The sequence below is a fragment of the Pteropus vampyrus genome, unplaced genomic scaffold (genome assembly GCF_000151845.1).
Source record: "Pteropus vampyrus isolate Shadow unplaced genomic scaffold, Pvam_2.0 Scaffold482, whole genome shotgun sequence".
NCBI classification, from domain to species: Eukaryota; Metazoa; Chordata; class Mammalia; order Chiroptera; family Pteropodidae; genus Pteropus; species Pteropus vampyrus.
In genome coordinates, this window is record NW_011889263.1 from 501,945 (window position 1) to 517,109 (window position 15,165).

Below are 15,165 nucleotides of genomic sequence, written 5' to 3' on the forward strand. Positions count from 1 at the left end.
GAGCCCAGTGTTACTCAGAGGCCCCTCAGAAGTGACCGCTCAGCCCCATGACTAGCATTTACCTACCTTGGGCAGAGAACAGGAGACAATGATTATTAGGCTGAACTTCAAAAGCTCAAGAAAGTATCAGGGTTTGGAATTTTCAATGGTAATGAAATTCATCAGGAAAACCAAGGAAAAAAACAATCGTCTTTTCTGCACCCAGTATTGACCACTAAAATCTCTAACATGCACACACACGTACAAACACACAACTGGGCCATAGTCCCTGCAAACGGGTCTTGGAATTAGAGTTCTCACTCAAGGGCACCCAAAAATTTCAAGTCAACACACCGCATGATACAAATATGTATAAAAAAGGCTGGGATTTTATTTCCAAGTTGGCATATATAGAAGGCACAGGAGCGAATAAATGGCTTTGGGGCACCGGAAATAGAAATAGGGTAGGGTGTGTCTGAGGTCCCCCTACCTCCACTACCCCCTAAGTGCACTTGAAACAAGACCAGTGGCAGAGGCTCTGGCCCGGGGCCCTGAGGGTCCCCCTGGCTCTGGATGAATGCCTTAGAAACACTCCCCAGGTATGAGCCCCTCCTCCCAGGGAGCGGGGCCCTACCAGCTCCCCCAGCTTGAGGGATCAGCACCCCCCACCCCGGGAGGGCCAGGGTCAGAGAGAGAAGAGCAGGATGAGAACCAGAAGAAGCACTGCCAGCAGCACCACAATGGCACACCACTGTCGGCGGTCTAGGGGTGAGAGGGTCAGAAGTCATGGGGGAGGAGGCAGCGGCACCACCCACCACCCACCACCCAAATTTCCTCTCCCAGGGGACTCACCACTCGTCATGTGGGATACTTTGGCCATCTTCCTGAGGACACCATCCATCCGAGACTGAGTATGGTCCATCTCATGAGCAAAGGCATCCAGCATGCTGCCAAGACCAGGATGGCATCAATCCCCAAAGGGTCCCCCTGTGCACTCAACCTCGGGCTCCCAGCCCACCCCAGGGGTCCCAGCCTCACATGCCCTGCTCATCCAGCTCCTCCCCAACGCGGCCAGACATGTGTTTCAAAACCCGGATGCTCCCAGACACCATTTCCAGCTGTTGATCTTGTTGGTCCATGATCAGCTACAGATTGGAGGCAGGGAATTGCTGTCGGCAGGGAATCCAGCCGTCCACAGGCTTCTTTAGCCCACAGCCCCTGACCACCCACACAAACCTGCTGTGTGGCCTGCTGTTCTTCAATGTAGCGAGAGGTGGCCGAAACCACGCTGGCATCCAGCAGGTCGCTGGATGTCTTCTGGGCAGCTGGCTTACCCATCAGCATCTGGGGAGGCAGAGACCACAGGCTCAGGCAGGGACGCCCATGCACCACAGAGCCAGACACAGGTTTGTGACAAATCTAGATAGTGGTTAGTCAGTAAAGGTGTCTCTGAAGTGGAAAGGCCTGGACTCCCCAGACCCACTACTTACTAGCAAGGTGACCCCTAAGGCCACATCACTTGACCTCCCTACGCAACGGTTTCCTCATCTGTAAAATGGGGAGATTTATAACACCTGAGACTGGCATGAGAAAATGAATTAATCCATGGAGAATACTTGTTACCATGTAAACAGGTATATTTAAGAACTTGGACTTTAATCCCCAAGGTGGCATACCTGGAAGGCAGTACTGCTACAGGACTCAGCCCCTGCACCCTCCTAGACCCCATGCGGGCTTATGACAGGATGGGGAGAGGCCGGTGGTTTCACAACACTCAAAGGATGGACATACGACACAGAGGGGAAAGGTTTACAGACAGGCAACAGTGTGCCCACAAAAGTCATGAGCAGGCACACACACAGGTAAGCACACATACAGAGGGAAACGGTGTGCATGTACAAGGCAGACAGGATGGATACACTCAGAAGCCAAGTTCACACACTCAGATGGGTCAAGTGCATACACGCAGAGAAAACAGACAGGCACTTTTGCTGGAAACAGTAACACACAGAGCAAAGAAAGGGGATAAATATACAGACACTATCCACCCACCCCAGGGAAATCAGTATAGAATTCCCCCAGGAGAAGGCAGAAGGGAATATATACACAATGAGGGCTCAGGTGTTCACACCCAGAAAGCAGGAAGGTAGACAGAACACAGAAAAGATGAGCTTTGACACAGAAGGGACAGATGTACACACATTTCCAAAAAACAGGCAAACGCACCCACAAAAGTGAGGCTTGCTTTCAAAGGAGAGGGTCACCCTGAAAGATCAAGTGAAGATGTTGGCTCAGGATGTCTTACCTCTCTATTATTTCTCTCCATGAAGGCTATAGCTGCTGGGCTGACCATATGGTCCTTCATTTCCTGGGGGTGAGGACAACATCAGAGAGTAAAGACACCCTCAACTCCCCACCTTCCCCCCATTGGAACCTCCTCTCACCTGGACTGCCTCCCGCATCCGCTCCACGAACACTTTTCTCTCCTGCAGGTCCCCAGCTGGGAGCTTGAACTTGCCTGGATTAGATTCCACAATGCGTAGGCCGCGAGTCAAGAGTCAAGGCCAGACACAACCCCCTCCTCTGCCTCAAAGCCTTCAACCCCTCCCTGGCGTTCAGCCTCCCAGCTCCCCCTGCCACCGCAATGGGCTCTCCTAGGCCGCCCTCCAACCCTCCAGGATATCGATGGTCTCCTCCAGGTCCTCAAGGTCCCACTCGATGCTGCGCAGGCCATTCCGCAGCTCATTGGTCGTCCAGTCCAGCTCCTCGCGTCCGACTGAGGCGCCCTCCTGCAGGAGCTCACACCAGCGCTGGTACAGCCCGCGGGCAGTGTTCACTGCCTTCTGCACCTCGCTGCAGGCAGGGACACAGCGGGCGCAACTGGGAGAAGGCGGGCCTCCCGTCCGCCGCACCCCAAAACGAGTGTGGGGGTAGAGACCTCCTACATCTCCCTGCGTACCCCTCGCACTCGACCACCCGGCGATCCCGACCCGCGCACCCCGACGGCAGAGCCCAGACCGCCTAACACGCTGCGGCCCGTACCCAGGCAAGGGCTGGCAGGGGCCCGAGCACCCTCTGGTCTCCCCCATCGCTGTCACTCACCCTCGGACTACAAAAAACGGGTCTTCGAGAGACATGTCAGCCCCCGCCCCGCCGGAGGCCGTGCCCCCTCCCCTCTCGGCCTGCTAGCTGGTTCCCTCCGGGCGGGGAAGAACGCGCCGCCAACCCCGCCCCCGTCACGTGACCCATGCCACCATGGAGAGCCAGACAGCCAGGGGAGAAAGAGAAGCCTCAGAGGCCGGAAGTGCGGAACTTCCGCCCTCTCTGCGGCCATCTTGGTTGTGGGCAGAGACCGCTTCCTGTGCTCACGCCCCGCCCCTGCGCTTCTGCACACTTTGCTTCCCTCCGCAATGCCCTAGTTCTGTCTGGCAGCTTCCTAGTTCGCGTGGGAGCTCGCAATCTGTGGGTTCGAGACCCAGCCTCTCGGATTGTTGCTGCGCAACCTCGGTTTCCCTTCTGGGCAATGTAACTGTAATAGTCTCCCTGAAATCAAATGAGATTGTGGCTGGGGAAGGGGCTCGTTCGATCTGTAGATCCTCTCAACCGACTACCTGAGCTTGCACCCGAATCCTGTCCTGGGAGATCGCCTAATCCAGGGTCGGGTCGGGAGCTGCAGGTTTGGAAAGGGGTCGGGGAAGAGGTGGTCGTCTCTATTTTCCCGCAGGGCGGGGTGAGGCGCGGGCATTCTGTGGACTCTCCCCTCCTCTTTTTCCTCGCGGAGGAGGGGCGCCTCGAGGCCTCCCTGGAGCAGGGTGACCGGTAGTGGGGGCCTTGAAGATGCTTCTCGGGGGTGGGGTCTTACTGGGTCCGAGCCGGGGGACCGCGGAAGGAGGTATGGTGGTGGCTCAGAGGAGCGTCTCCAGTGGAGTCCTCTCCGTCTGGGGGAGAGACCAGAAATGTTTGGGAGAAGAGCTCATAGGGTCTGTCATACAGGGGCGTTCTATTTGCAGTCTTCAGGAAAGCACTTTTTGGGGGCGCGGTGCAGGGAGTGAGGCTATTGCCTGAGTGAGGTCCTAAACTCCCTCTGGAGGGTGGGCGAGATGCCTGAAGAAGTCATCGGAGGGTTGCCCTTGTATGTGTCATAGTCGCTGTGTGGGGTCTCAGAGATGGCACCTGGGCAGGGGGTGTCATCGTGGAGTCTCCATGGTGCGGGAGGGGGATGGGGATGTTCTCAGCATTCGCCACAGTACGTGACAGAAAGAATTGGTGAATGGGGACAGTTTTTGGAGAGGTCTTTCAGGGGGGAACAACTGTTAAGTTCCCATGTGAGGGCGGGTAGGACCTGAGCGTCCGCCAAGGGTGCATGAGAGGATTAATTTTGGGAGGAGCAGGAATATCTGAGGGGACTTTGTAGGGAGAAATAACAGTGAGGAGACAGGGATGAAGGGGGTCCTCACCGAGTCGCCCCTAGTGCTGGCGAGGTCTTTGTGTAAGGTCTCTTGGACGTGGCGTCAGTGAAGGCCCCGAGGTCGCCCCCACCAGCCGGCGGGTGGGGGCATTCCCGGAGGGGCATCACGCTCTCTTGGCCTCCCAGGAAGGAAGCGAAACCTTCCTCTACCCGCCTACCCAGCTGGTCGCCGGTCCGGAAGCCGGGGGCTCTGGCCAGCCCAAGCAGCCGGAAGAGGGAGAGGGAAGGGGGCAGGTCTTGGGGGGGGGGCCAAGGCCCCACCCCTGCCTGACCGGAAAAAGCCTGCTACTACCCTGTATGGAGATCCCAACTCCGTCCTTATATGGGAAGCCGGAAGCGGCTCCTGCGCCTGCTCGACGTCATTACATCCAAATTTAGTGCTAGGTGTTGCGCAGACCGAGTGGCGGGAAGGCTCCGCGAGCCAGTTCTGTGGGCGGAGCCTCCCCTCAAAGGGCCCGCGCCGCGAATGAATGGAGCCATTCAATTTTGCATCTTTTTTGGGGGGTACTGGAAATAGGTTTTCTGGGAGCAATAGCGTGTAACGGGGGGTGGGTCCAATTATTCTATCTGCTCTTTGCGTTGCTCAGTTTCCAGCTCCTACCCCAACCGTCCCTCTCGGGGTGCAGAAGCGGAGCGCGCCCGCGTGTTTCCGGGCGTGGCAGCCGTGTGTCCACCCGGACTGTCCTGCGGTCGGGTTTTCTGCCTCGCAAGTGCCAAGCTGAGGAGCTTGTACTGAAGTAAACTGGGAGGATGCTCAGTGCGGAGAGTAGAGACGGCAGCCCGGGCTGTGCTCCTGTCTACAGACATCCGCCACTCGTAGCTCTACCCTGGAGCCAGCCAGCGCTGCCCCCCTCCTTACCGTATAGGGGAGTGAGGAGGGCTGGTGTAAGCTAGAGAGGAGGCCCCAGTGACTCTCTTTCACTGCAATGGCTCATTTATTCCTCTAGCAAATACTGGACGAATCTGCCTCGGTTTCCCCACATGAAGAAATCAGGTATAACAGTACCCTCCGCGGAGTGGAGGTGAGGGATCAATGAGATTTATAAAAGGAAAGCCTTTAACAGCACCTGGCACGTAGTAACCTCTTAACAAGTGTTAAGATAGTTGTTAATTTTAAAAAAATACTAATGAGCCGCCAGAAACTGTGCCCACGGGGGATGTACTGGTTCGAACCCGGGTCTTTCTGGGTGCGAAATTAGCCGCCTACGACCTGCTGGGGCTTGCGAACTCTATCTAGCCCGTGGGTGGGCCCCTAGTCTCATCCGCGGCCCTCCTCCCCTGGGCCTGCGCGTGGGGGCATTGCGGGGTGGGGCCGAGAAAGGAGACCACCCTAAGATCTCAGCGTGGACTGGGGAACGCTCTTCTTTAAGGTTCACGTCCCTTTTCTCCACTGGGTCAATTTCACCCTGTCGCTTTAAGGCTTCTTTGGCCTAGGCGCCGTGGAAAGCCCGGATGCGACGCTCTGATTGGGCGGGGCGTCTCCGTGACGTTACTCCGGATACAAAAGAGCCCGGGTGGCGGACGCCTGAGCATAGCGTCCTAGCAGGGTTACGGCGTAGGTCATTCGTAGAGAGAGGCGTGAGTGAGCTCGTTGTCCGGAGTGCACCTGCTGCCCGTCCTGCCCAGACGGGGAATCCCCACCGCCCTCGCCGTCGAGTCGCCATGGAAGTGCAGAAGGAGGCGCAACGCATCATGACCCTATCAGTGTGGAAGATGTACCATTCGCGCATGCAGCGCGGGGGCCTTCGGCTACACCGGAGTCTGCAATTGTCGCTGGTCATGCGCAGCGCCCGGGAACTGTACCTTTCAGCAAAAGTGGAAGCTCACGAGCAGCCCGAGGTGCCCTCACCGCCCACTCGCTGCTCTGACCCGCGCCTGCACCCGCCGCGGGGAGCACAAACCGCAGCCGAGTCAGCGACCTCCGGCGGTGAGCAGCTCTGCCCGGAGCCCATGGACACGCAGGAGGCGCCAAGAGCCGAGGAAATCCCTGCTCGCTGTGCCCCGCGCCCGGCCAAAGTCAGCCGCAAGCGGCGGAGCAGCAGCCTGAGCGACTGCGGGGACGCCGGACTGGTTCCGAGCAAGAAAGCCCGTCTAGAAGAGGAACAGGCGGGAGAAGGGGCGTCTTCGGAGGTCCCCGATCGCCTGCAGCCCTCTCCCGCGCAAGCGGAGGGCGCCTTCCCAAACCTGGCGCGCGTCCTACAGAGGCGATTCTCCGGCCTCCTAAACTACAGCCCCGCCAGCCCCCCTACAGTGCCGCCACCGGCGTGCGAGGCAAAGCCCGTGTGCCGCCCGGCGGACAGCATGTTAAACGTTCTCGTGCGGGCCGTGGTGGCTTTCTGAGGGCCCCCGAGCGGCGCTGCTGGAGCCCAGAGCGCTGGCCGAACCGTTGGCTGGAGTACGCAGACCCGAGGTCAGTCCACCCGGCGGTATCGCCCGCGGAAACCGGAGAGGAGCTGCCGCCCGGGCTGCTGAGAGGCCCGAAGACGGACTCTGCCCCCGGGGAGCTGTCGCCGCCCGTGTGCAGCGGCGGCGTCAAGGAGCCGGGGGCGCGGGCGCCTTCCGCCGAGACCTGCCGTGCCCACAGGTGCTGTCTTAACCGACGGGGACGTGGCCTTTCCGTCTCCTGGGACTGGGAGAGGGAGGCTTGGTTCTTGAAACTCCTCAGGGTCGGACTTTATTTTTTACTGGGGGCTGTGCTACCCTTTCAAGGTTTTTCAGTAGTTAATGTTCGCATTCCCAACTCCGAGCATTCCAGGCACTCTTCTTCCCCCCTCCAGTGACACACTTATGCAAGCGGTCATCATTGCGTCATGGGACAGACGTGGGGAGCTTCCTGTTGCCTTACGTGGGCGTGGGGCCTGGGAGGAGGGCCTGGGGTGTGGATCGCCGTGGGGAATGGGAGGAGGGAGGCTTGAGTCACTTCGCCCCCGTGTGCTGCGCCCCTACGCCTTTGGGTGGAGGAAGCTGATCTGATTTCAGGTTGAAATTGTTTTCATTTGGTGCGTTCGAAGTGGGGATATGTTCACTATTTCTAGCGTGACTCTCCCTCAGACACAAGCCAGGAGATCTTTGTTTGAATCACAAAAATGGTGGAAAGGAGGTGTTCAGAGAGCTGTAAGGCCAAGATTGGACCAGTTGCTGGTGGACTGCGCTAGTTTAGGGAGAGGGAGAGGGAGATTCTGGCCAGGGCGTTCTGAGAGTCTATTTACTCTGGTGGATTGTTTAACTCTGTCAATCTGGCCTTTTGCTAGAGACGCCAGATAAGGAAAATAAAGACCATTTGAATAAGAAGTCTGCTGTCTAGTATTCTTCCTTGGTGGGGGAGGGGCAGGGTTAAGGGGTCAGGCTCTGGTGGCAGCTTTCAAGGGCCCCAGAAACCAGTCTGACCGGTTCCCACGTGGGCAGAGTGGGCGGGAGGGGGCTGGATCCCCTTTTCTCAGCTCAATCGCTTCTGTGTTGGGTGACCCGGCGCTCCGACTCCTTATTGAGCCCCCCCCATTTGGGGATCCCGTAGAAGTTCCCCCAACAAGTCCGGCAGGAGAAGAGGGTTTTCCGAGTTCAGACGTTTGGCGTCTACTGCTGAGGACAGTTCCCCAAATGTAGTTGGGGAACCACGCCTCCTTGGGAGACTTGAACGATGGCAAGTCTCTCCCCCATTGCACTTGACCAATTGAACCATCTCTGGCTGGGGTTCCACGGCCCCCGGGGGAGCTGAGCACGTGAGCTTTGGAGCGATCTTTCTGCCCTGTTCCGATCTCTGACGGTGTAATTGTGTGGCTCAGGCAGAGAGATAAGCAACCAACCTCGGTTTCCTCATCCGTGGAATGGGCCTCTAAACAGCTTCCCCACGAGGAGCCTGTAGGTTTAGAAATGGCCGTGGGAGCCCTTGCCATTTGCTTTAGCCCCACCCCAGCTCTAGGTTTGCCACCCCAAGGGGAAAAATTCCTCATAATTTACCCAGCACTGGCCAAGGAGAAGGGTGGTTGGGAGGACAAAGAAGCCGCAGGTGCGGGGAGTGAGGGCGGCGGGAGGCGCCGGGAAAGCGCCCACCCTCCTCCCCCTCCAGATGGCTGGCTCCGCCACCGCGAGCCTCCGGTGACCCTGAGGGACCTGACCCTGGGGCCTGAGGGTGGAAGAAGGAGGGTGCGGCGGAGGGGCGGACCCGCTCCATGCTCTCTCCTGCCTGGTCCACCTGCCCCACCCCACCCCCACCCTTCCTTTCTCAGGGCCCCTCGGGGAATCTAACCAGCTCGCCTCCATCGGCAACGGATTCCCGAGAAACGTGGGAGACTTAGCGTCACCCACTCGGGGGCCTGACCCAGAACTCCCCAGTGGGACGGAGGGAGACTAGAGGCTCACACCCCCAGCGGTAGCTTAATGCGTCCGCGTGGGAGCAACTCCCCTGTAAACTTGGCGGGGCCCAGGGAAGTCCCCGGCGGCTGGGGAGGGGGCCTCACTGCACATCCTGTCGCAGGAACCGCCGAGCCCTTCCTTCCGCGGGAAGCGACTTGGCCGACCCCCGCCCTCGCCCTGGCCGCCTGGGGGTTTCCGGTGGTGCCGGCCACCGGGGCTGAGGGCTGGAGATGATGTGGTGGGAGACAGACCAGCAACCCCCTACACACATCCCCTTAAGATATATCTCCCCAAGACCCCATTTCACCAATCGGAATAGGCAAAATCAAAAACTTGTCACAACAACCGACATTGATGGAGCCTGGAATTTTCAGGCCATGATATGGCACTGGGTTACAGATCTACAGGCTCAGGCAACAGAGACAACTCAGAACTATGACACTTGGTGACAAAGGCCAGCTGCAGAAGTTGTGGTAAGGAGCACAAATCTCTAAGCCAAAGAACCAGCTTCCTGTGTAACTTTGGACAAGTTACTTCACTTCTTTTGGGCCTCAGTTTCCCTGGCTGTAAGTTTTGGAAATAATAGTCCCTACCTCTTAGGTTCATTGTGAAGATTAAGCAAGATAGTACGTGTAAAGTGCTTAGTAAAAGTGCCTGGCACATAGTGTTGATATTTTTTTGTTAGAGGCCAGGATGTCAATAGTGCTGGCCATTTAAAAACATACATACAGCACTACAAGTCTATACGTATGGAAGTGTGTGCTAAACCTAGAGAGTTGGAAAAGCAGTTCCCTTCTCCGTAGCTCAGTGTCAACAAGGGGTCTGCCTCCCCTCCCAGCTCCAGAGTTTAGCCAAATCCTAGTGATTTAACAGAATTGATTTTTTTTTTTTTCTCCTCTCCCTCCCACACTCATGGTTTTCTCCGCCCTTACCAATGACTCCTACCTCGAGCCCTGGGCCTCTCTGTCTACATTTGCCCCTGGCAGCCTCATTCAGTCTTAGGGCTCTAAATGCCACCTCTCTGCTAACTGCCAAATTTATTTCTCCATCCCGGTCTCCTTATAGGGGTCTAAGGTATTCCAAACAGAACAGGACCCAAAACGAATTCTTGGTTTCCTGCCACCCTTCCCATTGAGGAATCCTCCTTGAATTGAATCTCTTTTTCTTCTTGCTCACACTCCATCCAGTCACAGGGACTGTCATGTTGACCAATTACCCCACTCCAAACCTTTCTCCTTCTTTCATCACCTTTCACCCAGATTAGGGCAGCGTCTTCCTTCCTGCCCTTGACCCCCACAATCTAGTCTATACAGCAGCTGCACCAATCTTATAAACCACAAACTGGATCATTTCATTCTCCCAGCTCCCCTCTGCTCCTCCCACACTGGTTTCCTTTCTGCTTGCAAAACAGGCCAAGCATGTTCCAGCCCAAGCCTCAGGGCCTTTGCACTTGCTATTCTTTCTGCCTGCAGTGCTCTTCTCCCAGATACCCACAAATCCATTCTCACTTTCTTCAGGTTTCTGCTGAAAAGTTACCTGCTTGGGGAAGCCTTTGGCTACCTGATCTAAAATAGCACTCCACTCTGCCACTCTGCTTAGCCTTCCTTAGAGCCCTGCTCACCGTCTGAAAGGATTTATTATGTTCTATTTAGCATCTGAAACCTCATTCAAATATCAGTTCCACTAATGAATGCCTAGCCCAGGCCTGAATGAATGAACGAGGTTGTCTTGGGTGAGTAAGCGCTAAGCGCTTAATATTTATTATCATTTAATCAGTGGCTTCTCCTAGCTCTTAGAATAGAATTTCCCAAACTTCAGACAGTTGAGGTTCAGGATTTTATCAGATCTGTCTGACAACATATTATTATTTATCTAATTTTTAAAACAACCCACTGGTTAATCATTCACTATACTTAGAAGGTAGCTGTTCATAAAAGTTACAATGAAAATGAAGTACTGTCATAAGATCCCACTGAAACATTAGCCAATGTGAGGTTCCAGGCAGCTTTCTTACTTACAAAGGAAAATCAGCAAGGTTAAAGACAAGCTGTTGCCAAAGAAGGTAGACTATCCTTAAGTCAAAAGACTAGCTGGGACTGAAAGCTGAAAAGGAAGAGACTCTGAGAGATGCATTCCATGTTATTCAAATAACATTGAATCGTTTTGCCCACTGTCCCAGATTTAGGAAAATTCTTCTGAAGGACAACTCTTATGACTGTCCTGCTGGATCTGGGCCCAGCCTACCTCCGGCCTAATCTTACATCACCCTCCAGACAAACTGACCTGCTTTTTGTTTCTCATACTTCCACAGTCTTCCCAGGCACAGGGCCTTTGTGTATATTGTGATCTCTCCTAGAGCGCTTTTCCCTTCCCTATTCACCTACTTAAGTCAGCTCAGCTTAACGGAAAATTATCAGGGAAGTGTTCCCTGTCTGCCACCCTCCTCCCATTTTGGTCCAAGAAATCTATATTTATTGACACTCAGATCAAGAACATTTCTTTTGTAATATTTATCACAACTGCAATTTTATATTTGTTTCTGGGTTTTTCTCCTTTTCTAGCTTGTGGCCTCCAAGAAGCCAGAGACGAGTCTAACAAGTGCTTACTTGTTTTTGTGAACGATGCCTTTGCAATTTTCCTTTGAGGTCGGTCTTTTTAACGTCCATTTTTTTACAGACCGGGAAACAGGCCCAGAGAGGCTCGCCCTGCAGGAGAGCAAGTAGGATACAGTTCTAGTCGTGTCTCCCATGCACTATGCCGGGGCCCAAGGGACAGACGTCCCAGTTCCGCCTCGACTGAGCTGGGAAAAGGTCGGGCCACAGCTCTGGACTAACCCAGGAGCAGCACCTAGACCGGTTTACCCGGTTCCAGGAACCTGGGCGAGGTACCCGCCCGCGGCGGAAAGACGCTGGCCTTGGGCGAGCTGACAGCCCGGCGGGGCGAGAACTTGATCTCCCCCAGGAAATTTAATTCTCGGGCGGGGCCCTTGAGTTGGGTCACCAGCCGCGGCGCGGGGGGATGGAGAGAGCCGGGTGTCAATCACAGGCGCAGCGGAACATGCAAATTTGCCCCGCCTCGTGCTCTTCCCCGGGCCTCTGCCTCACGCTGCGCAGAGCAACTCTCAGGAACTCCCAGTATAGTCGGGGGCGGGGGTGGTGGGGGTGTGTGTGTCACGCCCCTCTGCCCCAAATCTGTCCCTTCCAGATTCCACCCGGACCCTCAGTGCTTGGCCACGCTTCCAACCCCCAGCCTGCTCAACTAACGCGGGGGCGGGGTTTCAGCGGCCAGACGGGGACGTGGAGGCCATGCTGGGGGCGTCTGGGGTTTAGGGTCGACTGGGAATCAGAAAAAAGCGGAAGGAAAATGGGGATTGCCAGAGTTTGAGACTCATGCTACCCGTGCTTGGGATGGAGACTGCTGAAGCCTCCCCAGGGTAACCAGAGCCCTCACATCCGTGCTCAGGGGAGCCTAGAACCCCCACAGCAGTGCCCAGTGGGAGCTCAGATCCACACGCCTGTGTTCAGAGGAACCCAGACCTTCCCTATCTGTGTCCAGGGGACTCAGAGCTCCTCACCTGTGTCCAAGAAGCATAGACCGCCCCCACATGTGTCCAAGATTGCTCTCACGAGGGCCGTTTATATACGTTTACTGAGGCTCAGACTAAGGAGTTACCACCCACCTCTGTGTTAAGGGGAGCTTAGATCTCGCCAAATTTGTGTTCAGGAAAACAGCTCAGTGGCTAAGGCTCTCCACCCGAACATTCAGGCCTGAGGCCTCCACAGGCCTGGCTCCCCTCCTGACCCTTATGCATGGAGCCCCTCAGCAGAAATCTCGCTGCCTTCCAGGCTCCTGGCCCATCCGCCCCAGACCAAACACCCCCGCCCTGCACATTGTCAACAGTCAGTTAAGAAATCATCTCAGCAGTCACTTCTCCCCCTACCCCCCTTCCCTCCCACACCTAGGCGGCTCTTGGGCCCCCTGGGGGGTCTTCCCCACCCTCCACTTGACTGGCACCAATTAATTTCCTCCTCAGTCTGTCCACCCACATCTGGTTGCCAGCTGCTTGCCTTCACCCTGCCTGCCCCCCAGGGTCTCCTAGGGAATTGTCAATAGCTCCCCTCTCTGCTCCCCCCAAACACAGACTGCCCCGCCTAAGCACACCCCCGCTCCCAACCACCACCACCACCACCAGTCTGCTAATCAGAAGCCAACGGTTAGGACGTGGTGGAGAGATCTGAAATCAGATGGAGGAGGGGTGGGGTGTGAAACTTTCTGACCCAGAGATGCTGCTGGGGCGGTGGGGAGGGTCGAATGGGGTGGAAGGAGGCAGAAGCTTTAAGCTGTAACTAAAGCCTCAAGATCAAAGCCCTCTGGCTTCCAGATGAGGGCTGCCTCCCCGCGGGGGGCGGGCAGGGCTCAGCCCCCCCTTTCCTCGGAAACCCCCTGAGACGCGGCGGTGACAGCCCTGCCCCAGCCCTCGAAGGGCGAGTTTCCTTTTCCTGCGCTCTCCCTCCCAACCGTCTGGTCTGTAGCCTGGAGACGACAGGGACCTGGCCCTTTTGAAGGGGCTCCCCGGCGGGTCTTCCAGGATGAGAGGGAGGGGACCGGCTGAAGAACAATGGGCTTCTGTGGCTGCAGGACGCCAGGCGCTTCCTGTTAACCGTTTCCTGGAGGTGTAGCTGTGGGGAGCACCTCCTAGGCCCGGTCTGTGTGAGGGGTGAGGGGAGCGAGGGGATTGATAAAGCAAGCCAATACACAGCATCTTTTTCTGTTCCAGGTGGTAATCTAAAAAACGCGGGTGTGGATGCATACCTTGCCCTCCTCCTTGGCCTCCCAAGGCCTAGTTCTTTTCCCCTCAGGCTGAGGGTTGTGCAGCCAGGGGACTGGGCGTGGCTCTCTGGGGAGAAGTCTCTGTGCTGAACTCTGAGAAATCCTAGGGTCTCTGGGGCTGGCTAGGCCGGGCCGGGCCAGGGTATCCAAGTGTCCCAAATGACTGCAAGGCACAGCTATGTCTGCCAACACTGTCCTAGCTGCCCTGCCCAGTTAGCCATGAGTCACGCCCCCCTGAGTTCCATGGCTGGTCTGGGCTTCAGTTTCCCTCAATTTGGGAAGTTCTCTCAAGCTCCTGACAGGAGCACAGGACGGTCCTAAGGGGCTGGAGGGAGTGAAGAGGGAGTCTTGGTAACGCTTTGCTTCCCTGGGAAGACATGATAGGGAATTAGCGGCTATGTTAATTGAGGCTGCATGCAAAATCTCCTCTGTTGACAGAGCCAGCCTGAGAAGCGCCCTTAGAAGCCTTCAAGGGCCCCCGGAGACTCAGCATCCAGTGAGTGATAGGTCAGATGACACTCTGTTTTAAGAAGAGGCAACAGGTATTGATACTGACAGCCAGATGCCGTATATACGGCTGTTTATGGTATTCATTTAGCTCTCCCTGAAAGCCTGGGTCAGAATTAAATCAGGTGCTTTCACTAGCCCCATTTTACAGGTGAAGGAATTGAAGCATGAAACAAACGCTTATCTCATAAAGCAAAGTCTATTATTTTTCTTGCTCTCCTGGATTTGGGTGCAAGAGGTGGATTGGGGAGGGACCTTTGTCCAAACCAGTGGACCTTTGCTTATATATAGCCAGTAACTGGTCTCTGCTTCACAAATGAGAGAGCCCAGGTCTCCCTGCCACCAATGGGCAGCCTTTTCTCTCTCGCTCCTCGAATCTACAGCTGAGCACCCATGAGGTTCACCGGCCAGGTTCCCCACTTCAGCTTTTTCAGATCCACTTGCTGGGTGGACTCTGCCATCTTTTCTCCCCCTTCCACAGATGAAAATATCCCAAGGGGCCAATTTGTACATGCTCTGCCCAGGAGCTTGATAAAGACAAAATTTTGTGGGGGGTGTGTGTGATCATTATTTACTGAGCAAAATCAAACTGCTAGACTGGAAAGGCTGCTGCCGGGCCCCCTGGCTGGGTCTGGAACAGGAAGTGGTTCAGTGCTTCACCCTTTAGACCCAAGGGCGGGGAGGGCCCGTCAGAGGCTACTGGCCCAGTCAGGGGCATAGTAGAGGCCAGAGGGGCCCAGGTCTCAACTCAGCAGCTGGGGCTCAGGCTGCACTGGGCTCTAGGCCAACCCACCACCAACCAGCCTCCACATGAAGCCCCCTCCTTCCCTCCCCTGCTTTGGCCCACCCTTCAGAAATGAACCTTATCCTGGCTTCTTGCCACAAGAAAAGCCGAAGCAAGCCTGCAATTACTCACTGCCAAGTCCCTAGCGGCTGCAGCAATCAGACTCAGCATGAGGCGGGAATGGGGCTCCTGGGACCTTGTCCCCGCAGGCTCAAGTTCGCAGCACTGTGTTCCATGTATTCCC

The 15,165-nt window shown here is 56.1% G+C and overlaps 2 protein-coding genes across 5 annotated transcripts; one reads left to right on the plus strand and one right to left on the minus strand.

Annotated features, from left to right (window-relative positions):
• Window positions 1-348: 348 nt before the first annotated feature.
• Window positions 349-4,600, minus strand: STX10 (syntaxin 10). Of its 4 annotated transcripts, none has more exons than XM_023524618.1 (10): window positions 4,437-4,600; window positions 3,842-3,917; window positions 3,591-3,649; window positions 2,651-2,832; window positions 2,424-2,497; window positions 2,285-2,347; window positions 1,216-1,323; window positions 1,018-1,124; window positions 832-926; window positions 349-741 (listed from the first exon to the last, which is right to left on the minus strand). In XM_023524618.1, exons 1-10 carry the CDS (start codon window positions 4,550-4,552, stop codon window positions 665-667), a joined length of 957 nt encoding a protein of 318 aa, XP_023380386.1. In that variant the 5' UTR covers window positions 4,553-4,600; the 3' UTR covers window positions 349-664. The 4 variants fall into 4 exon arrangements, with proteins under 4 accessions (XP_023380386.1, XP_023380385.1, XP_023380387.1 ...); XM_023524617.1 differs by having other exon boundaries at window positions 2,424-2,518; window positions 2,663-2,832; window positions 4,437-4,596; XM_023524619.1 differs by lacking the exons at window positions 3,591-3,649; window positions 3,842-3,917; window positions 4,437-4,600 and adding an exon at window positions 3,082-3,563 and having other exon boundaries at window positions 1,022-1,124; window positions 2,424-2,518; window positions 2,663-2,832.
• IER2 (immediate early response 2) lies at window positions 4,593-7,738 on the plus strand. Its single transcript, XM_011382556.2, has 2 exons — window positions 4,593-5,798; window positions 5,840-7,738. Exon 2 carries the CDS (start codon window positions 5,900-5,902, stop codon window positions 6,785-6,787), a length of 888 nt encoding a protein of 295 aa, XP_011380858.1. The 5' UTR covers window positions 4,593-5,798; window positions 5,840-5,899; the 3' UTR covers window positions 6,788-7,738.
• The last annotated feature ends 7,427 nt before the right edge of the window (window positions 7,739-15,165 follow it).